Source organism: Coregonus lavaretus (genome assembly GCF_964263955.1).
Source record: "Coregonus lavaretus genome assembly, chromosome: 9".
NCBI classification, from domain to species: domain Eukaryota; kingdom Metazoa; phylum Chordata; class Actinopteri; order Salmoniformes; family Salmonidae; genus Coregonus; species Coregonus lavaretus.
The window spans coordinates 19,468,161-19,494,515 of record NC_139996.1 but is presented as its reverse complement, the minus strand read 5'-3'; the positions used below and the strand labels follow the sequence as shown (position 1 = coordinate 19,494,515).

The 26,355-nt window shown below is 43.8% G+C and overlaps 1 protein-coding gene across 1 annotated transcript in view; it reads right to left on the bottom strand.

The window, feature by feature from the left end:
• The window catches only part of LOC311135168 (inositol 1,4,5-trisphosphate-gated calcium channel ITPR2-like), a 148,623-nt gene that overhangs the window by 76,352 nt on the left and 45,916 nt on the right, over positions 1–26,355 (bottom strand). Inside the window, exons 23-37 of the mRNA XM_084169086.1 lie at positions 25,910–26,033; positions 25,592–25,643; positions 16,798–16,963; positions 16,496–16,663; positions 16,254–16,343; positions 15,067–15,192; positions 14,323–14,445; positions 13,829–14,029; positions 7,197–7,448; positions 6,746–6,871; positions 6,333–6,461; positions 5,968–6,088; positions 4,790–4,971; positions 4,552–4,694; positions 4,133–4,241 (exon numbers count right to left, since the gene is read on the bottom strand). Of these exons, the coding sequence (XP_084025212.1) occupies positions 4,133–4,241; positions 4,552–4,694; positions 4,790–4,971; positions 5,968–6,088; positions 6,333–6,461; positions 6,746–6,871; positions 7,197–7,448; positions 13,829–14,029; positions 14,323–14,445; positions 15,067–15,192; positions 16,254–16,343; positions 16,496–16,663; positions 16,798–16,963; positions 25,592–25,643; positions 25,910–26,033 (2,112 nt within the window). The remainder of the gene's footprint in view (positions 1–4,132; positions 4,242–4,551; positions 4,695–4,789; positions 4,972–5,967; positions 6,089–6,332; positions 6,462–6,745; positions 6,872–7,196; positions 7,449–13,828; positions 14,030–14,322; positions 14,446–15,066; positions 15,193–16,253; positions 16,344–16,495; positions 16,664–16,797; positions 16,964–25,591; positions 25,644–25,909; positions 26,034–26,355) is intronic.

The following is a 26,355-nucleotide window of genomic DNA, read 5'->3' as shown; positions in this document are numbered from 1 at the left end:
AAAGACACAGGTACTATCATATAGTTATGTTCCTGCACTGCAGTACACACTTTGTGAACAATATTTTCAGTAATCTTCTAAATCCCAATTGTTAGTTTCACCTGCCTACAAAACAACAAAATTGATTGACTGGCTCTAAATTATATATAAATTCAATGATTTAATTCCAGAGCATTGTAATTGCTACTACTCATCCCTGTACACAAAACTCATCCCTGCCCCATGCGGTGCCTTCCTCAGCCCAGACACATGGAACAGGTAGCGCTATAAACATGAACACTGTCCTCCTTATTCCTAACCCAAACACATTACACTACACTCCAAAATGCCAAGCAACAGAAATCCTCCTCAGCTACTGCAGATCCATCAGTCAGTTCACTGTCTGCCCCAACCCAGAGAGAGAGAAAGCGAAAGAGAGGAGAGAGCGAGAGAGAGAGAGAGAGAGAGAGAGAGAGAAAGAGAGGAGAGAGCGAGAGAGAGAGAGGAGAGCGCGAGAGAGAGCGAGAGAGAGAGAGAGAAAGGAGGGAACGTGACGGTCCGCGTGACGCTGGCTCAGACACTGCAGGCGGTTACGTAAGTGCACCCCCTGCCCCTTCTCCTCATGGACTGAGCAGACGCCGCTCTCCTCCAATCCCTCGCCCTGCAGCCGCAGCCCGCTTTTTTCCCTCTGCTCACATGGCTCTTCACATGCTACCTTCCTCGCTCTCTCGTTTTCTCCCTCTCTCTCTCTTTTCCACTTGCTCGTTCTCCACCTCTCCACCTCCCACTCACTGCGCCCCAGGGGATCTCGCTTTTCTCTTTCTCTCTTTGTCTTGCACGCTCCTGTGGAGTGAGACAGCAGCTCCACACTCAGGGCAACAGGGACATTACACACACACAGACAGAGAGAATGCCACAAATACACACTCAAGCACACACTCAGAACACACGCTTGCACACACACACACATTCTTAGGCTTTTTAAACATACCAATATGTTTTTGCACTTGTAAATGTCACAGTGCTTTTGACTGCATCATTTACTCTGTGAACAATATCACATCAGAGTACAACCTCTGGCGTAGTCACCTGTGTATTTGAGTATGATACTGATTAACATTTAGCAACATAACATGATCTCAATACTATTGCCAGCGCTATTCTCCAAAAGGCATATTAAGACAGCACTACTTTTACTGTGTGTAAACTCTTCAATGTCTCATCTCCCGATCATCCTCTACTAAAACTTGCAGCAGACAGGCTTCACTTTACCCTCCAGAGGTGACCACCAACCCAGGAATAACTTTCTCTCAACACCCCCTCACTACTTCACGGGCCCATGGTGGAGAGAGCGAGCGAGAGAGGAGCACTCCTGCACCCCCGCTCCCTGCAGTATTGATTTGTTTGTTCAGAGTTTGCCCACCTCCATCCCCTCCCCCCTCCCTCCCTTAATCCATCACTTTCTCCCTCGCAGTGTGAGCTTGTCCTCGAGTGGCTGCCTTATATAACAGCATGGAGCGGCCCACAGAATACTGATGAGAAGTCTGGGCTCAGGACCCACACATACAGAGAGACAGAGAGAAACAGAGGAGACTACAGCACTGTGGGCTACTGCAAGACCTGATCTGAGTGCAGCCCACCCGCTCCATCATGGCAGTGCAATATGAACCAACCAACCCTGCTTCATCTTAAAGAGGAACTAAAAAAAACAAATGTTCCAGTTAAAAACAGCCTCTGTGGCATCAATAGTAGTCTTAAACATCAATTATAGTGTCAAAATTGACTAAAAAGTGTAAAAAAACATAAAACTTTATTGAACACTGAGTCTCAAATAGCCACCTGTCCCTTTTAATAGCCAGGCAATGACACAAATCTCAGCAAATAAACGCCTGTTTGAAATATACGCCGGGTCTAAATGAATTGTTTACGAGGTTACCATGAATTACCATGAATTGTTTACGAGGTTTAACGTTTGATTTCTTACATTAAATAATTCAGTAATGACTTGAAAAAATGATGGCAATCATCCATTTTTTATCGCCAGTTAGAAACTGCTAGCCATTGGCTGTTAACAGCTGAAAACTGCTAGCTAACTGGCAAGCACAAAAACAGTCATCAACTTCAGGAGTACAGACCCCAGATATTGGCAGATCGCCCTCTAGTGGCAAAAGTAAGATCTGCCGAAAATGCACAGTCAAAAGCGACAATCGTTATTGTCAAGAAAACGTTTTTGATTTTTTCATAGGGGCATACTACGACAAAATATACGTGACAGTGTGTAAATGATAACACAGAGCAGGAAATGAAGAAATGTATTAAAATGCTGGAAGTGAATGCTGGAACAATTAACTATGCAAATGAGAAAAAGCTGTGTGCATTAAGGAAATAGACACTTGGCTTAAATAGAAGCCTGTCTCTAATAAGCGCCTGTTGTGTTCAGTGAGTTAAGCAAATAAATGCCCGGGCTATTAATTGTTTTACGGTAGGATAACTTTGGTCATATAAAGGTAGTATCTTCCAAAACTGAGATTTTTGAGATTTAGGAAATTAATGACGTTCCTAAATCCTTGGATATTTGAGGGATGGGTTTTGATTTCAGTCATGCCAACTAACATGGAATAGTAACGCCTAGGGAGAATTGGCAATAAATAATGAAAGGGTAAACGGAGAAACAGCTGCGCTGAGTGCGCTCTATCCAATCGTAGCAACAGAATCAACCTACAGCCCACCCATTTCTTTACAGAACTACCCAATTGAGTCATTATCATGCATCGCCTCGGGACTTGCGATTGAAAAATAGCTACCCTACAATACATTGTTGCCTATGTCAAGTTGAATGAACAAGACTTGTTCTTTATGCCTTGAGCAAGGCATTTAACCCTAATTTGTTCCAGGGGCGCCGTACTACTATGGCTGACCCTGTAAACAACATTTCCTGCACCTATCCGGTGTATGTGACAATAAAAACATCTTCTGACAATTAAATTAACAGCTTGGTTTTTTCACTTTGTGAGCTAACGTTACAATTAGGACTGGCATGGTAATTGTATAAACGTGTAACCGACGAATATGGATGAAGACCGTCACGAAAATAAAGTAACAGTCATAACCAAATATTTTTTTGTTATAGAAATGTTTTATGAACTTCATTTTCAAGTTGACAAACTTTATCCAAAAGCAGTAAAGTGAAAGTAAGCCTGGTTCATAACTAAAAGACAATATAAAGACAGACGAAACTAGCCAGTTTCAGAATTTAGTGTTGTGGAACAAACAGCTCACTGAAGACGGCTCACTGAAGACGGCTGCAGCCGACATGGACTGTGGTAACATGGACTCTTTACAACGTGATGAAACTTTGTTGCTCCTTGCTTCAGCAAGGTTTTGTAGTAAATGAGTATCATTAGATACATGCACCCAATGGCTTACCAAAAATAGGACACACTGAGACAGTCAGGAGCAGAGGAGAGGAGAAAACGTGCAACCTTTTTTGTTTTGCTATTCAAATGATTATAACGTTGACCATGGTCATTTGACTGTCATTCAAAACTGTCACAGCCCTAGTTAGCATCACAAACACAAGTAGCTTAGTGGGTAAGAGCGTTGTGCCAGTAACCGAAAGGTCGCTGGTTCTAATCCCCGAGCCCACTAGGTGAAAAATCTGTCGATGTGCCCTTGAGCAAGGCACTTAACCCTAATTGCTCCTGTAAGTCGCTCTGGATAAGAGCGTCTGCTAAATGACCAATTATTATTTATTATTATTTACGGTGGCTATTTGGGATATTTCAACGACAGTGAATGAAGAGGAACACAAAATGGTAGGCTATAGTGAACATAACACACCCACATCAAATGCATTGAACGAACCAAGACAACTCTTGTTTGCCTCAGTCATGGCTAGCATTTCTGCTATAATTTCTTAATGAGGAGGTGGAAAAAAAAATAAAAAATCAGTGAGTTCAGCCCCCCTTTAAATTTGCTTTCACCTGTAACTGCAGCCAAATAGTGTGGTTGATGACAACCAACAGTATACAGTGCTTTGTATCGTGGCCTTGGGTATTGATACAGTATCATAGTGATGTTCTGTACATCGCTATATCAAAAAGACCCTGTATATAACAAACTCTTGTCTAACCATGTCTGGTTCAGTACTCACAGGCTCATCAAAGGCCTCCTTCTTGTCCAGCATCTCTCTGAGTGTCTGCAGGATCTTAATGCACAGTTTTTCCTCTTTGTCCATCAGCTTCTTGGTGTGTTTGATCAGTCTGAATGACAAGGGGAGAGGTACAGGCGGAAGATCAGTATCATGGCTTCAAGTCATCTAAACACACCAACAGACCTGTGTGACCTATGACTTGAAGATCCTGAATAACACAAAATAATAAATTAGAACATTTCTTTTCGGAAACATTTTGGAGAAGTCACAGTTAGATAGTCTAAAGTAAAACACAAACCAGAACAATGGTAGGTCAAATGCAAACTTTGCACTGGTCTAAATGCTCTGTAAATGCAGCCTATAGATAGTGTATCTGTGATCAGTGTCTGTGACTGCATCTGTGCCTCTGCCACACTCACTTGGACATGAAGGCTCCACTCTCACAGCGCAGTCTGGCAGCCTCTGGGAACAGCTGCTCAGGGCTGTGTAGTACATCCACCAACACAGAGAACTCAGCCTGCACCTTAGGACTGAACTGCTCCTCTAGACACGCCACTACACCCTGGACACAACACAATTTAGACAATATAATACTCTCTGCAGTATAGTGTGTGTGTGTGTGCACGTGTGTGTATGCATATTTGTGTGTGTCATCACCTGCAGCTTCTCGATGATGCTCTTGTAGTCGGGCCCTCCTAGGGTCTCCTTTCGGGGCCGGGTGCGTGCTGAGATCCTCCAGTCCTTGGCGGCACGATGCACCACGTTGGTGTGTGCCTTCAGAGACAGAGTGTTCACCTGGCTGTCCAGATCCACTGGGATGGCTATGGCACGCGCCTTGGCTGGAGAGAAGACGAGGGAGACTTTATACATGGCCATACTCGTATTAGTAGTTGTATCCGTAAGTTGACAGTTGATAGTTCGATCGGATGATACTCGTGATCAGAAAAAACGGAAGTGTTTTAATATGCCTAAATAGATGTTGGCAAAATACCTCCCTGCACGTTCTCACTGCAAAAATGCTGCAGATTAGGAGCAGCATGCGGAGAAGTGGGTGTGTCCTCAACTTGCAGCGGGTAGCAAAGTTTGCTGTCACTCAGTCAGAATGCGCATTAGCTTTTCATATTTCTTTCCCTAACCTTGCCCCACTTGTTAGGCACATTGATGCTTGATAGGAAACGTCCTCACCATGTGATTTATCACTCTATCCAATCAGAGCAGCAGGATCAATGTACATCCCGGCCTTCTCTTTACAGACAGGCAAACTAGCAAGTTGAGTTATTTAGACCACAAACATTACTGACTCACAGACAGTACAGAAAACTTTGTTTAGAAACTTTGTGACTGACTGACATGAGAAAGATGCTTGCTGGCACCCGAAAATAACTTTTTTTTCCAATCACGCATCATTTCAAAATATACTCGGATCATAATTGTATCAAGAAAATTACCCATATCCATAACGATACTAGTTTTGTCCGACTACTACACCCCTACTTTATAACTAGGAACTGAGGGAGCCTCAAAGTAGGAGTGCTGATATAGGATCAGTTTAGCCTTGTAGATCATATTGAATACTCTGAGACACTTTATGAATACTGGCCCAGATATATTCCAGACACAGACATTCACATAAGCTGACATGACACCCAATCAACCAACAGAGAACTACTTTCTGCAAATATTGTCTGCATACAGTGGTGGCAGACTAACAGGGTTTATTGGATGAGACTCAAAAGACTTGCAATGTCTACCTGTCATAACAATCACCAGCCTTTCCAGTTTACCAACCTTGGTCAAGGCCTGTCAAAGTGCAATTATTTGGCTGTGAGACTCACCCACGTCAGCCAGTGTTTTGATGCAGCCCTCGATGTTGTTCTTCTGGGCCGAGCTGATCCAGGTGCAGTTATAGATCCTGAAGGAAGACTGGAGCAGCTGGATGAAGATGGGCTGGTGGGTCTGACATAGGAGAGAGGAAGGAGAGAGGGATGATAGGAGAGGATAAACTTCAATAACACTCAAAATGTTGTGCCAACCACAAGATGGATAAGCATTTGCCTGAAGTACCTGAACTGACTGAATTGAAATGGAATTGACCCCAACTCTGGTCCACTGTCCTCTACTCTAAGTCCAACATTTGGAAGTGACCTGGGGAAGGTATTTAAATGCCCATGTACAAGGTTAACCTCTCTCCCAGCCGTACCTGCAGGTTGGAGTTGTTGACAGGGAACTGGGAGCTGAAGAAGCCCTTCACGATGGCCACCACAGTCTCCGTCACATACCTTTCCAGGGGAACGTCGGCATGGTTACGGTCCGTGGTGCTGTTGCACACCTAAAAACAGAGGAGGAGAGGGGGATGTGAAGTCTGTCACTCAGGAGTGAGGGGGGAGAGACTTACCTGGGGTATATCTCAATAGTCAAAATGACTTTTATTCTACAATTAACTGGACTGGGGAAAAGCCCATTCCTTGAAAGGACCCACCATGTTGTTTCACTTATATTTTGTGTTTAGATCAGTGCAGATGAGGGAGAGGACACAAGGAAACAGAGAAAAGGGAACCTGTTTTGGACTATTGCGACACATTCCTGTGAGGAGGACCTTAGTGAGGACATTACCCGTGCCATGTCCACCAGGAAGTTCTCAAAGAGCTTCCAGATGTGGTGGCTGGTGTAGATCTCCTTCATCTCCACCTCCGTGTCCACGTAGCAGTGGTTCACAAAGTTCACGTAGGCCGTCTTCACCTGGGGAGGGAGGGCCAATAGAAACCATGCATCCAGATGTCACAGGTGTGAGCAATTACACTGAGGTGAATGAATGCTAGGCTATATCAAGGCTGGCTGTTCTGGAATTACAATTGTTAAGCAAACCTCTGACCACTCACTGTATGCAAACAAAATAGGTGCATGTCAATTGTCTATAATGGAATACTCTCCTGCTTTACTCTGTATCCTCAGATCAGTACAGAGGAAGTTGAATACAAGGATATGAAATCAAAGACTACTGAAACAAACCCCAGCACCCACTGACACACAGCCTCTCAACATGACCCCATCCCCTCCCCCGTACCTCAGCGATGCAGTCATCGTGGGTGACCACCTTGACGATGTCATCCAGGGGCAGCAGGGAGTTACATTTCAGCTCGGTGTAAACGTTTTTGCCCTCGGTGCAGGCGGCGAGGAGCTCTACCAGGGTGTTGTGGTAGGCCAAGGCTCCGCCCTCGTCCCCACGCTCCCGCTCGCAGCACATCATCTGGAACAGCACTGGGAAGGAGGAGCGGTCATTGTAGAACACCAGCACGTCCTCGCCACCGTTCACCAGCTGGGGGTGGGGTGGACAGAAAGGGAGACAGACAGACGAGTGGAGGTTAGAGAGGGAATACCTTATTACTTGTGGGGGGCACCAATATTGATCATTCTATTTGATTTGATTTTTTTATTTCACCTTTATTTAACCAGGTAAGCCAGTTGAGAACAAGTTCTCATTTACAACTGCGACCTGGCCAAGATAAATAAAAAAATAAAATAAAAAAAAATCAAAGCAGTGCGATAAAAACAACAACAACACAGAGTTACATATGGAATAAACAAAACGTACAGTCAATAACACAATAGAAAATCAATATACAGTGTGTGCAAATGTAGTAAGTTATGGAGGTAAGGCAATAAATAGGCCATAGTGCAAAATAATTACAATTATAATTTAGTATTAACACTGGAGTGATGGATGTGCAGAAGATGATGTGCAAATAGAGATACTGGGGTGCAAATGAGCAAAATAAATAAAAATGTAAATAACAATATGGGGATGAGGTACAGATGGGCTGTGTACAGGTGCAGTGATCGGTAAGCTGCTCTGACAACTGATGCTTAAAGTTAGTGAGGGAGATAAGTGTCTCCAGCTTCAGAGATTTTTGCAGTTCGTCATTTGCAGCAGAGAACTGGAAGGAATGGCGACCAAAGGAGGTGTTGGCTTTGGGGATGACCAGTGAGATATACCTGCTGGAACGCATACTACGGGTGGGTGTTGCTATGGTGACCAATGAGCTAAGATAAGGCAGGGATTTGCCTAGAAGGCATTTATAGATGACCTGGAACCAGTGGGTTTGGCGACAAATATGTAGTGAGGGCCAGCCAACGAGAGCGTACAGGTCACAATGGTGGGTAGTATATGGGGCTTTGGTGACAAAACGGATGGCACTGTGATGGACTACATCCAATTTGCAGAGTAGAGTGTTGGAAGCTATTTTGTAAATGACATCGCCGAAGTCAAGGATCGGTAGGATAGTCAGTTTTACGAGGGCATGTTTAGTAGCATGAGTGAAGGTGGCTTTGTTGCGAAATAGGAATCCGATTCTAGATTTAACTTTGGATTGGAGATGCGAGTCTGGAAGGAGAGTTTACAGTCTAACCAGACACCTAGGTATTTGTAGTTGTCCACATATTCTAAGTCAGAGCCGCCGAGAGTAGTGATTCTAGTCGGGCAGGCGGGTGCAAGCAGCGTTCGATTGAAGAGCATGCATTTAGTTTTACTACCGTTTAAGAGCAGTTGGAGGCCACGGAAGGACTGTTGTATGGCATTGAAGCTCGTTTGGAGGTTTGTTAACACAGTGTCCAATGAAGGGCCAGATGTATACAAAATGGTGTTGTCTGCATAGAGGTGGATCTGAGAGTCACCAGCAGCAAGAGCGACATCATTAATATACACAGAGAATAGAGTCGGCCCGAGAATTGAACCCTGTGGCACCCCCATAGAGACTGCCATAGGTCCAGACAACAGGCCCTCCGATTTGACACATTGAACTCTATCTGAGAAGTAGTTGGTGAACCAGGCAAGGCAGTAATTTGAGAAACCAAGGCTATTTAGTCTGCCAATAAGAATAAGGTGATTGACAGAGTCAAAAGCCTTGGCCAGGTCAATGAAGACGGCTGCACAGTACTGTCTTTTATCAATCGCGGTTATTATATCGTTTAGGACCTTGAGCGTGGCTGAGGTACACCCATGACCAGCTCGGAAACAAGATTGCATAGCGGAGAAGGTACGGTGGGATTCTAAATGGATGGTGATCTGTTTGTTAACTTGGCTTTCAAATACTTTCGAAAGGCAAGGCAGGATAGATATAGGTCTGTAACAGTTTGGATCTAGAGTGTCACCCCCTTTGAAGAGGGGGATGACCGCGGCAGCTTTCCAATCTCTGGGGATCTCAGACGATATGAAAGAGGTTGAACAGGCTGGTGATAGGGGTTGCGACAATTTCGGCGGCTAATTTTAGAAAGAAAGGGTCCAGATTGTCTAGCCCAGCTGATTTGTATGGGGTCCAGATTGTCTAGCCCAGCTGATTTGTAGGGGTCCAGATTTTGAAGCTCTTTCAGAACATCAGCTATCTGAATTTGGGTGAAGCGGGGGGGGGGGGGGGGGGGGGGGGGTGGCATGGGCAAGTTGCAGCGGAGGGTGCATAGCTGGTGGTCGGGGTAGGGGTAGCCAGGTGGAAAGCATGACCAGCCGTAGCAAAATGCTTGTTGAAAAGTTCGATTATCGTAGATTTATCGGTAGTGACAGTGTTTCCTAGCCTCAGTGCAGTGCGCAGCTGGGAGGAGGTGCTCTTCTTCTCAATGGACTTTAGTGTCCCAAAACGTTTTGTAGTTAGTGCTACAGGATGCAAATTTCTGTTTGAAAAAGTTAGCCTTTGCTTTCCTAACTGATTGTGTTGGTTCCTGACTTCCCTGAAAAGTTGCATATCGCGGGGGCTGTTTGATGCTAATGTCGTATGCCACAGGATGTTTTTGTGCTGGTCAAGGGCAGTCAAGTCTGGGGTGAACCAGGGGCTATATCTGTTCTTAGTTCAGAATGTTTTGAATGGGGCATGCTTATTTAAGATGAGGAAAGCACTTTTAAAGAACAACCAGGCATCCTCTACTGACGGAATGAGGTCAATATCCATCCAGGATACCCGGGCCAGGTCAATTAGAAAGGCCTGTTTCACAGTGATGAGGGGTGGTCGTTTGACCGCGGACCCATTACGGACGCAGGCAATGAGGCAGTGATCGCTGAGATCCTGGTTGAAGACAGCGGAGGTATATTTAGAGGGTAAATTAGTCAGGATGATATCTATGAGGGTGCCCATGTTTACGGATTTAGGGTTATATCTGGTAGGTTCCTTGATAATTTGTGTGAGATTGAGGGCATCTAGTTTAGATTGTAGGACGGCCGGGGTGTTAAGCATATCCCAGTTTAGGTCACCAAGCAATACGATCTCTGAGGATAGATGGGGTCAATCAATTCACATATGGTGTTCAGGGTACAGCTGGGGGCTGAGGGGGGTCTGTAGCAAGCGGCAACAGTGAGAGACTTATTTCTGGAAAGGTGGATTTTTAGAAGTAGAAGCTCAAACTGTTTGGGCACAGACCTGGATAGTATGATAGAGCTCTGCAGGCTCTCTCTACAGTAGATTGCAACTCCGCCCCCTTTGGCAGTTCTATCTAGATGGAAAATGTTGTAGTTGGGAATGGACATTTCAGGATCTTTGGTGGCCTTCCTAAGCCAAGATTCAGACACTGCTAGAACATCAGTGTTGGCTGAGTGTGCTAACGCAGTGAGTAACTCAAACTTAGGGAGGATGCTTTTGATGTTAACATGCAAGAAACCAAGACTTTTGCGATTACAGAAGTCAACAAATGATAGCGCATGGGGAGCAGGAGTGATACTGGGGGCTACAGGGCCTGGGTTAACCTCTACATCACCAGAGGAACTGAGGAGGAGTAGAATAAGGATACGGCTAAAGGATTTAAGAACTGGTCTTCTAGTGCGTTGGGTACAGAGAAAACAAGGGGCCGATTTCCGGGCGTTGTAGAATAGATTCAGGGCATTATGTACAGACAAGGATATGGAAGGATATGAGTACAGTGGAGGTAAACCTAAGCGTTGGGTAAAGATTAAAGAAATAGCATCACTGGAGGCACCGATTGAGCCGGTCTCCGCGTGTGTGGGGGGTGGGACAAAGGATCTATCTGAGACAGGTTGAGCAGGACTGGGGGCTCTACATTGAAAAAGTACAGTTAGAACTAACCGAAACAGCAATAGCAATTGATATCAATATTGTTACGGATACAGGTATCCTGTGTCTTTTTGTGTTTTTCCTCTCCTTCTGCCCTAATCACAGGTGTCCTGTATGTTCCTGATTGGTGGTCGTTGGGGTGTCTGCTGATTGCTGAGGTGGACCAATCAGTGGACATTCCTCTGCACTGCACCACCTGTTTCTGGTTTTTCAATCACACATCCCATTGTTTAAAAGCTGGTCAGTTGTGTTTGTTGTTAGAGACTATTTCCGTATGTGAGTATGGATACTGTGGTGTCCTGTGTACTCACTAAGTTGCTGGTTACTCTGTTTGGTAACTTTGTTAGACTATATTCCGTTTGTGAGTATGGATACTGTGGTGTCCTGTGTTTTGTGTACTCACTCATTTGCTGGTTACTCTGTTTGGTAACTTTGTGAGACTATTTCCGTATGTGAGTATGGATACTGTGGTGTTTTGTGTACTCACTAAGTTGCTGGTTACTCTGTTTGGTAACTTTGTTAGAGACTATTTTCCGTATGTGAGTATGGATACTGTGGTGTTTTGTGTACTCACTAATTTGCTGGTTACTCTGTTTGGTAACTTTGTTGTGTGTTTCTGGGAAAAGGGGAATTTAAGCAAGTTGCCCTTGGGCGTACATTACCCGTAGGAAGAAAACTGTCTAAAAACACTATTTAGACCTGAGTGGACCACCCACTGTATTTTTGTATGATTAGCAGTAGCTTAGCGGTTCTTGAGGCAGGCAAGATCAGTTTGGGAGGGTTTTACACTATTGTTTCATTTCTTGGGTCCTGTTCAGCCCTTTTTCCCAAACCTTTACCGTGTGTTCAAAAATAAACCTTTTATGTTTGACGGTAGTTTATGGTTGTCGTGTAGTTTTTGTTCTCACTGTTCCATGTCACGATTCTAATTTGCATGAATTATGTTACGGGTCTCTTCTCCATCCACCCTAGACGTTTAAAGCCACGGGGTTCGTAACAAATATACAAAGATTTTACTGAGTTACAGTTCATAGAAGGAAATCAGTCAATTGAAATAAATTAATCAGGCCCTAATCTATGGATTTCACATGACTGGGAATACAGATATACAGTACAGTACAACTGTTGGTCACAACACAGATGAAAAAATAAAGCTAGGGGCGTGGATCAGAAAACCAGTCTGTATCTGGTGACCACCATTTGCCTAATGCAGCGAGACACATCTCCTTCGAATAGAGTTGATCAGGCTGTTGATTGTGGCCTGTGGAATGTTCTCACAATCCTCTTCAATGGCTGTGCGAAGTTGCTGGATATTAGCGGGAACTGGAACACACTGTCGTACACGTCGATCCAGAGCATCCCAAACATGCTCAATGAGTGACATGTCTGGTGAGTACGCATGCCATTGAAGAACTGGGACATTTTCAGCTTCCAGGAATTGTGAACAGATCCTTGCGACATGGGGCCGTGCATTAGCATGCTGAAACATGAGGTGATGGCAGTGGATAAATGGCACAACAATTGGCATCAGGATCTCGTCACGGCATCTCTGTGCATTCAAATTGCCATCGATAAAATGCAATTGTGTTCGTTGTCCGTAGCTTATGTCTTCCCATACCGTAACTCCACCGCCACAATGGGAACATTTCTGGGATCTTTTATTTCAGCTCATGAAACATCGGACCAACACAAAGACAAATAGTCCGGGTGGCCATTTGATGAATTGTTCAGCAGTCTTATGGCTTGGGGGTAGAAGCTGTTAAGGAGCCTTTTGGACCAAGACATGGTGCTCCCGTACCGCTTGCCGTGCGGTAGCAGAGAGAACAGTCTATGACTTGGGTGACTGGAGTCTCTGACACCGCCTAGTATATAGGTCCTGGATGGCAGGAATATTGGCCCCAGTGATGTACTGGGAGTAAACCGTGATATTGGTTTACTCTTCCTCTTAACCTAAACTGAGATGTAAAATGCGATGACTTCCTGTAACGCCCTCAACCAAGATTCCGACCACTGTCAATGGGAGGCAAATTCATCCACAAGGTATTTTCAGAAAGTAGTCACGTTTTATTTATTTTTATTTGGGAAGGGATAGATCTTGCCTGGCTACCCAAACTCCTTGCTCCGGTCAAACGCTACGCCACGCCTACGAATATTAGTTTCTTCTCCGCAATGAGTCGATCAGAGTACCTCCCCGACGATTTCTAGAATGGAAATCCATTCTAGACCGTCTGATTTGTCCCAGAAACCGAGGGGTTGGGCCAGAGCCAGAACACATGTGGGTAAAGCGACGTTTGAAAATTCGTTATTGGCTTTGATACTCTGATTGGTTAGAGATGAACCGCAGACCTCACCACAACACCGTCTTCAACGATGGCAGTCTCAGACTGAAGTATATAGCGAACATAGAGCAGCGGAAGAATTCAGTTTGAGTCTTCAGGCAAGGACAGATCAGCTATGAAACTTGATTACTCTATAAAATAACATTACTTGCCCTTTATATTATTTTTTGTAGTCACATTTTAAGTCTCTCGGTTTGAAACATCTCTAGCACTAGTAAGCCCTGTCTAGTCTAGAGATAGTGGTAGTGAAAACCATGCTATTATGTTGTCTCCACAGCCATCCAAAGACTGCATCATCCTTCTCTCACCTCGGTCATGACCTTGTCCTGGCACTTCTTGACATACTTCCCGTCGGCCTTGACGATGGTCTGGAGGAACTTGAGGTACTGGACGTGTCGGCCGTGCGTCTCGATGCAGTGAACAAAATGGTGGACCACACGGTCACTGATATCGTTGCACAGGTAGAAGTTGTTCATGAAGATGTAGCGCATGGTCTCGGCCTCCAGGAGCTGGATAGCGGGAAAAGATGTGTACAGTGATTTCACATTTATTGACATATGGATATCTTGTAATAAAATGCATTTATTTTGTTGAATAATTGTTAAACATGTGGACAAACGTGTGTGCTGCTGCGTGTTTGTGTCCCGTGTATGTGCGTGGGCAAACATACACGCATGCATACATTGTGTGTTTGTGTGTATGCGTGTGCGTAGTGTGCCGTGAATGCATGTATGCGTCATGTGCATGCTTGTGTGTGTGTGTGTGTGTGTGTGTGTGTGTGTGTGTGTTTATGTGAGCATACCCCTGGTGTGAGGAACAGGTTGAGGTGTTTGTGGAGCAGAACCTGGTTCTGGCTGTTCCCTTTACAGAAGTTCTGCAGGAACACGTGGGCCAGTGTCATGATCTCATTCATCTTCTTATCACTCTGGGGAGAGACAGACAGACCGACAGAGCATGAGTCACAACACAGTTGTACAACTGCGTCACCACAAAATCAATCCATAAAGATGGTCAAACAAACCTACCAGGGCGGTGTTTATCTATCTCAGGGCTCTCCATCCTGGAGAGCTACCCTCCTGTAGGTTTTCACTTCAACCCTAGTCGTAACTAACCAGATTCAGCATATCAACTAGCTAATTATTAGATTTAGGTGCGCTAGATTAGGGTTGGAGCGGAAAACCTACAGTACCGTAGCTCTCCAGGAACAGGGTTGGAGCTAAATCTACAGGATGGTAGCTCTCCTGGAACATGGTTGGAGTTAAAACCTACATGACGGAAGTGCTCTAAGAACAGGGTTGGAGTGAAAACCTACAGGACAGTAGCTCTCCAGGAACAGGGTTGGAGTTAAAACCTACAGGACGGTAGCTCTCCAGGAACAGCTTTATCCAGGTAAAGTCTGGTTATTGATACTGACAACATTCATGTCAGGCTTTGAGGGGCCTCACCCAACTTATTTTATAAGCCCATTTGGACTGGGTGAATGTGTGTGTTTGACACCTACTTCCACTTGTGAGTAAAACATCTAGAAATGTGATGATGTGCTCACCTTCTCATAAGGTATCTGGAGCAGGTCCAGCACCACAGTGTGAGCCCCCATGTTCTTCAGTAGCCTCTGCTGCTGCACACGACTCTTCTTACCGGGGTAGCACTGCTTACTGAGCCGCAGCAGGATCTACTGACCACACACACACACAGATCAGACACTAATACATGCATTTAATGGATACATAGCAATAGGTCTAAACACACTTGCATTTTCAGATGCTATAATTTAGTGTTACTGGAGCTCATTCAATTCAATGGAACTTTATTTATCCCTTCAGGAGCAATTAAGAAAGGCAAGTCAGGTTACAAGTCAGGCAAGTCCAGCTCATGTTGGCCCACATAAAACATGCCCACATTGGCCAGTGATGTGAGGTCTGTAAATTGTTAGTGGGCAATCAATTATCCCAGCGTCATAGTGCATTTTCAAAGACTGCACTGACTGTAATTGATAATGCTGCTTATACCACACTAGGGTTGCAAAGTGAGGGTATATTACCGGAAACTTTCCAACACGAGTTAGTGAAAAAAAGATAAGAATTGTTCTGCTGTTTGAGCTGGTATACAAAACAGAAAGTAAAAGACTCAAAAATTCAACTTAAGAACAGGAAGCATAGAAATGGTGCACATAGAACAGATCTGCCACGTCTTAGACTTGCTTTCAACGAGAATGACAGATCTATAACTAACATTTCTATGTGAATTTGGTCGTGGCGCCCAAAAAGTTACATATTGCAGCTTTATTATGAGGGTTTCAGCATGAAATATGCTGTACATAATTTTTTTTACACACTAATTATTTTACTATGTCAATATGTCTTTGTTGTAAATGTTTTGGCACCAAACTGGTGGCAGTTGTGAAAAAAGTCAATAGGTTAGAAGAGATGCAGAGTTAATTGAAAATAATGCCATTGTTTATTAGATGCTTTTTTCATTCATTTGGGTATTTTCTCTTGAACCATATGGTATATCCACTAGAAACTCGTGGTCAATATGGACACAGATTTAAAAATTATATTCTATATATGAATACAATTTTATTAAGTTACTCCAGTATAAATTACCAAAGTTACCATTGATTACCTGTTAATTACCAAAACTACAGAAGAAGGTAAATTACCTATAACTTTGCAACCCTATACCACACACACACACACACACACAGTACAAGGAGACAGAATAGCAGCCCACCTCTTTGACGATGTTGTAGTTGTTGGCTTTGTTGCTGTCTATCTGGGGCTTCACATCCCCACCCTGTACTGGGCTCAGGATTCCAGCCTCCTGTCAATCACACACAACACAAAAATACATTTAGATTTGAAGAAATTACTTGGATATCGAGTTAGGAATCAGCCCTCCCTCAGCCATTAGCCCTCTATGATGTGTGGCGACTGTGGCCTGTAGGGGGCATACTATACTGTAGTATAGTGTACCTCCATGGTTTGCTCCTTGCCCTGGCTGTCTCCTATGTCCTCACTGCCGTAGGCTCCACTCTTCTCCACCCACAGTTCAGACTTCTCCACCGTCAGCCTCAGCTGGTCCAGGTCTGTCTTGATCTGCTTGTAGTTCTCCACATCCTGCTCCGATACCAGCAACTGGACCTGCAAGGGACCACAGAAACACACACAGTGAGATCAGACACACACACACACGCAATGAAACCACACACACACAGACAAAAACACACAGATCAGACACAAGCGCACGCACACACACACACAAATTGTGCTGTTACCTGTTTGAAGGCCTGTAGGACCTCTGCTCTCTGGCTGAAATGTTTGAACATGAGCTGCAGCGAGCCGGAGACCAGCGGGGGGTAGTCCTGCATGATGAGGTGGATCAGCACCCTCAGGAAGGTCCTGCCTCCTTCATCATCCAGCTCCACAGCACTACACTCTGAACTGGAAGCACCAGACACAAGGTTAGTGAGAGACATTGGAGACATACATAGTGTTTTGACAGACACTGGCACACTAGAGATGGGCATTTGAAATATTTTCACTATTCAAATAATATCATGACATCCGGATAGTTGAAACACTTTTTTTGTCAAACTTTATAACAACCTTTATTCGAAAGAACACTTGTTTGCTGCACGAATCAATAGAGACAGTGCTACTGCTGCTGCTGGGCAGGGGATTATTGGTAACTTTCTCTCTAATTTTGCACGCAGAAACTAGATGCCATGAGTAACTTGGACAAAAAAAGAATAGCCCCGATTGGCCAATAGGTGGCGCTGTTATAAACAGTCTCACTTAAACCCTTATATCTGTCGCCCCGTTTGACCTAGGGACTTGAAACGTTGTATGTAGGCGTCTTTCCTCATGCTGAACAAATTTGCCTTAAGGACCCATAAGGTCCATCAGGATAGATCAGGGTTCTTCAATTCCGGTCCTGGAGGGCCGAAACACCTCTGTTTTTCATCCTCTCCTTCTAATCAGGGGCTAATTCAGACCTGTGACACCAGGTGAGTGCAATTAACTACCAGGTAGAAATAAAAAACAGAAGTGTTTCGGCCCTCCAGGACCAGAATTGAAGAACCCTGGGATAGATCTTGGACATTTTGGAAAAACTTTGACAAACGTATTCTTATTAACCATAAGTCCAAATAACACCAAATTGGTTAAGAGATGGCTAGGTTCTTGATAAATCAGGAAATCATATTTTACGTGTCCATTTAAATCCTTTTAAAATCCACTCCACAATGGCCTATCAACTTGAAATGTTTTAGAGTCATCAAATACATTCTATTTGGCATTGATATCTTAAAAAATAAGGAAGTTATTAACAATTCACTTTTCTGACTATGTAACGCTAATGCTTAAAGGCCCAGTGCAGTCAAAAACGTGATTTTCCTGTGTTTTATATACTCACACTTAGTGGCCAGTTTATTTAGGTACATCACCCCGTTCACGAAAATGGATCACTCCTACAGCAGTGAGTCACGTGGCCGTGGCTTGCTATATAAAGCAGGCAGACAGGCATCCACTTACTCTTAGATTGAATGTTAGAATGGGCAAAACAAGTGACCTAAGCGACTTTGAGCGTGGTATGATCGTCAGTGCCAGGCGCGCCGGTTCCAGTATCTCAGAAACTGCCGTCCTCCTAGGCTTCACGCACGACAATGTCTAAGGTTTACAGAGAATGCTGTGACAAACAAAAAACGTCCAGTCAGCAGCAGTCCTGTGGGTGAAAACAGCTAATTGATGAGAGGTCGAAGGAGAATGGCAAGAATCGTGCAAGCTAACAGGTGGGCCACAAACAGACAAATAGTACAGTACAACAGTGGTGTGCAGAATGGCATCTCAGAAAGCACAACTCGTCAATCCTTGTCACGGATGGGCTATTGCAGCAGATGACCACACTGGGTTCCACTCCTATTAGCTAAAAACAAGAAAAAGCGGTTCCAGTGGGCATGTGATCACCAACACTGGACAATTGAGGAGTGGAAAAACATTGCCAGGTCCGACGAATCCCGGTTCCTGTTGCGTCATGCTGGCAGAGTCAGGATTTGGTATAAGCAGCATGAGTCCATGGAACCATCCTGCCTGGTGTCAACAGTACAGGCTGGTGGTGGTGGTGTACTGGTGTGGGGAATGTTTTCATGACACATGTTAAGTCCCTTGATACCAATTGAGCAACGATTGAACGCCACAGCGTATCTGAACATGGTTGCTGACCAAACCCAATAGAGCATCTATGGGATGAGATGGAACGGGCTGTTCGCAGCATGAATGTACCGCCGTCCAATCTGCAGCAACTGCGTGATGCCATCGCATCAGCATGGACCAACATCCCTGTGGAATGTTTCCAATACCTTGTAGAATCCCATGCCCCGAAGAATTAAGGCTGTTCTGGAGGCAAAGCGGGGTCTGACCCAGTACTAGATGAGTGTACCTAATAAACTGTCAACTGAGTGTATATTTCCACACTATGAGGTTGGAATAATACTGTGAAATTGTTAAAATTATGATAATGCCCTTTAAGTGTAAGAGCCACTTGAAAAGACTGCCTGAAATTTCAGCCTGTTTTGGTGGGATGGAGTTTTGGCCTGCCTGGTGACATCACTAATAAGAGAGAGAGTTCCAAACCTCTCTGCCAATAACAGCTAGTTTTCAGTATTCCCCTCCCCCACTCAGACCACTCCCAGACGGTCCTTACAAAATTATTGTTTGAGAAATTGCGCTTTACTAAGAAGCTAATATAGTATATTTTTTAACATTTTAATTTAAAAACAAAAACAGTAAGTTACTTAATTGTTACCCAAAAATGATTTGATATTGAGATAAACACTGCTACATTGGACCATTAAAATAATCATAAAAATCTTCAAGGACTAAGTCAGATTCACTCCAAATTTGGTCAGAGGAAGGCCCTCAAAATTGTCAAAGACTCCAGCCACCCTAGTCATAGACTGTTCTCTCTGCTACCGCACTGTAAGCGGTACTGGAGTGCCAAGTCTAGGTCCAAAAGGCTTCTCAACAGCTTCTACCCCCAAGTCATAAGACTCCTGAACAGCTAATCATGACTACCCGGACTAATTGCACTGCCCCCCCCCACCCCCACCCCATCTTTTTACGCTGCTGCTACTCTGTTAATTATTTATGCATAGTCACTTTAACTCTACCCACATGTACATACTACCTCAACTACCTCAACTAGCCGGTGCCCCCACACATTGACTCTACAACGGTACCCCCCTGTATATAGCCTCCCTACTGTTATTTTATTTTACTTCTGCTCTTTTTTTCTCAACACTTTTTTGTTGTTGTTGTTTTATTTTACTTTTTTATTTAAAAAATAAATGCATTGTTGGTTAAGGGCTGTAAGTAAGCATTTCACGGTAATGTCTACACCTGTTGTATTTGGCGCATGTGGCAAATAAAATTTGAGATGCATATTTGCACATATGCTAATGAGCTAAAAATACTTTTAAAATCTTCTCATGAACTATAGGACCAAATTACACCAAATGTATTTGGAATGTAGGCCCATGGTACATGTCTTAACTTAGTTTGATAAAAGCTAAGGGATTGGTCAAAAACATGCCTGAGTTATTGTCAAATCAAAAATCTAATTTTACGTGTCCATTTAAAACCACTGATGGAGTGATTGCTTTGTTATCCTCTTAAGGATCAGACCCTTCATCTCAATTTCCGCCTAAAATGACATACCCAAATCTACCTGCCTTTAGCTCAAGACCTGAAGAAAGGATATGCATATTCTTGATACTATTTGAAAGGAAACACTTTGAAGTTTGTGGAAATGTGAAATTAATGTAGGCGAACATAACACAATAGATCTGGTAAAAGATAAACAAATAAAAAAACATTTTATATTTTATTTTTGTTGCATCATATTTGAAATGAAAAATAAAAGCCATATATTGAGATAGGAAGCTGGGGGTAATTTAGATGTTGTCCACAAGACGGCAACAGTGTATGTGCAACGTTTCAGACTGATACCTTCAAGAAAGAGAGCGCTACATAATATTTAGTATGAAGACTCCTAGGTGTCCCTCACGAGTTTGCCAAAATGTACCCAAGTGCCCTCCAAGTGGCCGAATTGGTCAATTGATACATAACTATAGAGAACATACTAAATTGCTATGGTAATAAAGAATACAAGTTTACACACTCCCAGGAATGTCATACATGATGGATCATTAGCTTCCCTACATAAAAGGTACTAACAGGAGACGCGACGAGAATGCTGATCCAATGCCTCCCAACACAGAAGTGAACCATTTAAGATAAGGGCCAAGTTAGCAGCCAACACTGATCTAATGTCATAAGTGAACACACCACAAACAAAGTGAAAAAAAACTATTTACAATTACAGTATTTAGAACACCCACAGTCCTCTACACAATTGTGCTGCTGATGCCAAGTCCCATAGCAGTCTCGTTCTGCTGTGAAGCAGACGGTAACAGAACAAGTAGTGCAGGTGATGGGAGATTTCTTGTGACACAGAGTACAACGACGCCTCCCTGCTGGGCTCTTTTTGCCCTGAGGCACATTCATGTCTGCAGTTATGTATTTTGGCAGGTGAACACCACTGGTGGCAGGAGTAGAGGGGACAGAGGTAGAGGGGACAGAAGGTGCTGCAGTGGACTTTGTGCCGTAGTCAGCAAGCTCCTGGATGAGCAGCTCTCTGAAGGCTAGCTGTGTCATGGGGGTCTGTCCACAGCTCTTAGCCATTTCCTTCTGGAGGATGAATGCATTCACCACAGCAATGTCAATGAAGTGATAGAACAATGTCTTGTACCATTTCATTGTCTTGTGGAGAACATTGTAGTAGCCTATCAATGTCCATGCCCCATTACCGTCCTTCACACGCCTGCTGACGTGATCGCCTGTACGATTTGTGGATACCTCTCTGGTATCCATCCACTTTACAAAGTACCCCACTCAGCCCTCTTAGGCATGTTGTATACTTTTGTTTTGGAAAAACCCACTCTGTTGGGAAGAATGGTGCCGCAAGACCATACATTCAGCTTCCTCAGGTCTGTAATCAGGGTAGGGCTTGTGTAAAAGTTGTCCACAAACAGTTTGTAGCCTGTCCTCAGCAGTGCAAAATCCAATAATTCCATAACGGAATCATAACTAAGTCCCTTACCGGTGGCTGAGATGGATTTCCCCTAGTAAACAAATCAAACCGTTTGTAACCCCATTTTGTTGGCTTGTCACGCATATATTGTTTGAGGCCAATTCTAGCCTTTGAGGCTACCATCCTCTCATCTATGGACAGGTTCTGGGCGGGCTGAAAATGGGTATTGCAGGCCTTTAACCATGCTGGAGTAGAGAGGTTTGATTTTGCAGAGCCTATCAAAGTTTGCTGTGCCTCTCTTCTTCTCATTGTGGTCATCAGCTTGTGGGTCACTGATATGAAGCGCCCACGAGATAGTCAGAAACCTGTTAGAAGACATGACAGTGGTGGGGAAAGGCAGTTGGTATAGTGTTGATCTTCTCCAGTAGTCCTTCAGGTTTTTCAACTTCACAAGCCCCATGTAAATGACCAGTGAGATGTAACAGCATAGGTCTTAGATGGAAATGGGCTTGCCTCTTTCTTTCCTGCTTGCTTCTTAGCCCCATACTTGTTGGTGTTAGACACCAGCGAACCAAGAACTGACAAGAAGAATAACATCTGGAAAAGATGAAGGGAGCTGTACATTCCAGTCATGTCCAGCTGAGGTCCTGCTGCCTCTTAGGTCAAAATGTTGGTGGAAGTGGCTCGACATCATCCTCTCTCACAGTGTGCCAATGGTCCTCTACCTCTGTGGTAGTTGCCGCTGGTGCACTGACCCTCCTCCGCTTCTGGGCTGGCCTCTTCACTCCTCTAGATGGCCGGGTGGGGGGTGGGTGTGAAGCCAGAGACAGCAGCAGGGGTCAGACTGGATGAACCAGTTTCTACATTTGAATGAGTGGGGGAATGTGATGGTTCCCAAAGGTCATCTGAGTCATTGGCACTATTGAAGATTTTTACAAAAATCTGTAATAACTCAAGTTTCCTATTACTTATTTTATTTAATGAGCCCTGCATCAATACTTATATATATATATATATATATATATATATATACACACACATCACTATAATGAAATATGTGTACCAATAGTAAATAAGACACTCAAAAACCACAGCATGTCATAGTCAACATAAAACATTTTTTACTATTTTCTACATTGTAGAATAATACTAAAGACATCAAAACTATGAAATAACACATATGGAATCATGTAGTAACCAAAAAAGTGTTAAACAAATGAAAATATATTTTATATTTGAGCACTTGTTGGCTGCTTTTCCTTCACTCTGCCGTCCAACTCATCCCAAACCATCTCAATTGGGTTGAGGGATTGTGGAGGCCAGGTCATCTGATGCAGCACTCCATCACTCTCCTTTTTAGTAAAATAGCCCTTACACAGCCTGGAGGTGTGTTGGGTCATTGTCCTGTTGAAAAACAAGTGATAGTCCCACTAAGCCCAAACCAGATGGGATGGCATATCGCTGCAGAATGCTGTGGTAGCCATTCTGGTTAAGTGTGCCTTGAATTCTAAATAAATCACAGACAGCGTCACCAGCAAAGCACCCCCACACCATAACACCTCCTCCTCCGTGCTTTACGTTGGGAAATACACATGCAGAGATAATCCGTTCACCCACACAACATCTCACAAAGACACGGCGGTTGGAACCAAAAATCGCCAATTTGGACTCCAGACCAAATGACAAATTTCCACCGGTCTAATGTCCATTGCTCATGTTTCTTGGCCCAAACAAGTCTCTTCTTCTTATTGGTGTCCTTTAGTAGTTGTTTCTTTGCAGCAATTCGACCATGAAGGCCTGATTCACACAGTCTCCTCTGAACAGTTGATGTTGAGATGTGTCTGTTACTCTGTGAAGCATTTATTTGGGCAGCAATTTCTGAGGCTGGTAACTCTAATGAACTTATCCTCTGCAGCAGAGGTAACTCTGGGACGAACCCCAGGCTGTAGTGATGTCGCAACAGTGCGATGCAGTGCCTTAGACCGCTGCGCCACTCGGGAGGCCCAAGAGTTTGTGGTTTTATTAAATTAAGAATGTCAATTGTCATGGTATATACTTGTATGTAGCAATGTCACATGTATCACTTTATTTAATTCAGACAAATCCTTTTCATTGTTAAAATAGGCCTATAATTATTTACATATTTTTTATGAATAATCTCGCAAGTAATCGAATAATAACGTCCGTTCGGATATCCGATTAACCGTGCTCATCCCTATGGCACACAGACATATAGGCATACATACAGCACTTTTCTCTGAACTAAAACCACAGTGCCCCATTTGTCACACACATACAGTGGGGAGAACAAGTATTTGATACACTGCCGATTTTGCAGGTTTTCCTACTTACAAAGCATGTAGAGGTCTGTAATTTTTATCATAGGTACACTTCTACTGTGAGAGACGGAATCTAAAACAAAAATCCAGAAAATCACATTGTATGATTTTTAAGTAATTAATTTGCATTTTATTGCATGACATAAGTATTTGATACATCAGAAAAGCAGAACTTATTATTTGGTACAGAAACCTTTGTTTGCAATTACAGAGATCATACGTTTCCTGTAATTTTTTTATTTTATTTTTTTGGCCTCTTCACCAGGTCTTGACCAGGTTTGCACATGCTGCAGCAGGGATTTTGGCCCACTCCTCCATACAGACCTTCTCCAGATCCTTCAGGTTTCGGGGCTGTCGCTGGGCAATACGGACTTTCAGCTCCCTCCAAAGGTTTTCTATTGGGTTCAGGTCTGGAGACTGGCTAGGCCACTCCAGGACCTTGAGATGCTTCTTACGGAGCCAGTCCTTAGTTGCCCTGGCTGTGTGTTTCGGGTCGTTGTCATGCTGGAAGACCCAGCCACGACCCATCTTCAATGCTCTTACTGAGGGAAGGAGGTTGTTGGCCAAGATCTTGCGATACATGGCCCCATCCATCCTCCCCTCAATACGGTGCAGTCGTCCTGTCCCCTTTGCAGAAAAGCATCCCCAAAGAATGATGTTTCCACCTCCATGCTTCACAGTTGGGATGGTGTTCTTGGGGTTGTACTCATCCTTCTTCTTCCTCCAAACACGGCGAGTGGAGTTTAGACCAAAAAGCTCTATTTTTGTCTCATCAGACCACATGACCTTCTCCCATTCCTCCTCTGGATCATCCAGATGGTCACTGGCAAACTTCAGACGGGCCTGGACATGCGCTGGCTTGAGCAGGGGGACCTTGCGTGCGCTGCAGGATTTTAATCCATGACGGCGTAGTGTGTTACTAATGGTTTTCTTTGAGACTGTGGTCCCAGCTCTCTTCAGGTCATTGACCAGGTCCTGCCGTGTAGTTCTGGGCTGATCCCTCACCTTCCTCATGATCATTGATGCCCCACAAGGTGAGATCTTGCATGGAGCCCCAGACCGAGGGTGATTGACCGTCATCTTGAACTTCTTCCATTTTCTAATAATTGCGCCAACAGTTGTTGCCTTCTCACCAAGCTGCTTGCCTATTGTCCTGTAGCCCATCCCAGCCTTGTGAAGGTCTACAATTTTATCCCTGATGTCCTTACACAGCTCTGGTCTTGGCCATTGTGGAGAGGTTGGAGTCTGTTTGATTGAGTGTGTGGACAGGTGTCTTTTATACAGGTAACGAGTTCAAACAGGTGCAGTTAATACATGTAATGAGTGGAGAACAGGAGGGCTTCTTAAAGAAAAACTAACAGGTCTGTGAGAGCCGGAATTCTTACTGGTTGGTAGGTGATCAAATACTTATGTCATGCAATAAAATGCAAATGAATTACTTAAAAATCATACAATGTGATTTTTTGGATTTTTGTTTTAGATTCCGTCTCTCACAGTTGAAGTGTACCTATGATAAAAATGACCGACCTCTACATGCTTTGTAAGTAGGCAAACCTGCAAAATCGGCAGTGTATCAAATACTTGTTCTCCCCACTGTACATGCATACATAAACACAACACACATACACACAGTTTACTTACCTTCCAGCAAACATGGTCTCTGCTTTGGCTGCAATCTCATCTATGTCTGGATCTGAAATTGAACAAAATAATGTGAATCACTGAAACCAATTAGAGAGTACAATTAAGCCAAGTTCAATTACAGAAAGTAATTAGTGCTGTCACCTCAAACAACTGATTACAATAGTAATCAACAAACCAGCAGGATTCCCCTTAGGCATCGACTGACACACTCTAGATTCTCCTAGCCTGGTCCCATTGCAACCATAAGAGTTGGCAAGACAGTACAACAGATCTGAGACCAGGCTAAGATGTCCCTATGTGATGGTAGAGCTTTACCTGACATGGAGGGGAATTCAGACACCGACATAGAGCTGTCCGGTAGATTCCTGTCCCCAAATTCTTTTTTATAAATGGATAGCAGGTAGGTGATCCTATAGTCCAGCCGCACACTCAGGATGAACTGATGGGAGAACAAGATGGAAGCCGATAAATAAAGGATCATAATGTAAAATACCTCAAATCCATATTCAAGCTAAAATAGTTAAATCAGAGACCTTAAAACAGTGGTTACCAAACTATGTTTGGAGATCTCTTGTAAGCAACCCCCAAAAAAAGTTTTCTAGACAGGATCTCATTTTATGACGCAATTCATGATTTCAAGGACAAGCGGTTGAGTTCCATTTCTCTACCCTTCACCCAGAAGTATAAAGTTGATCACTCCCCCTTAAGCATGTAAAAGCATTGGAGACAGGTGTAGAGAATTGGACCACAGCCAGCCTCAA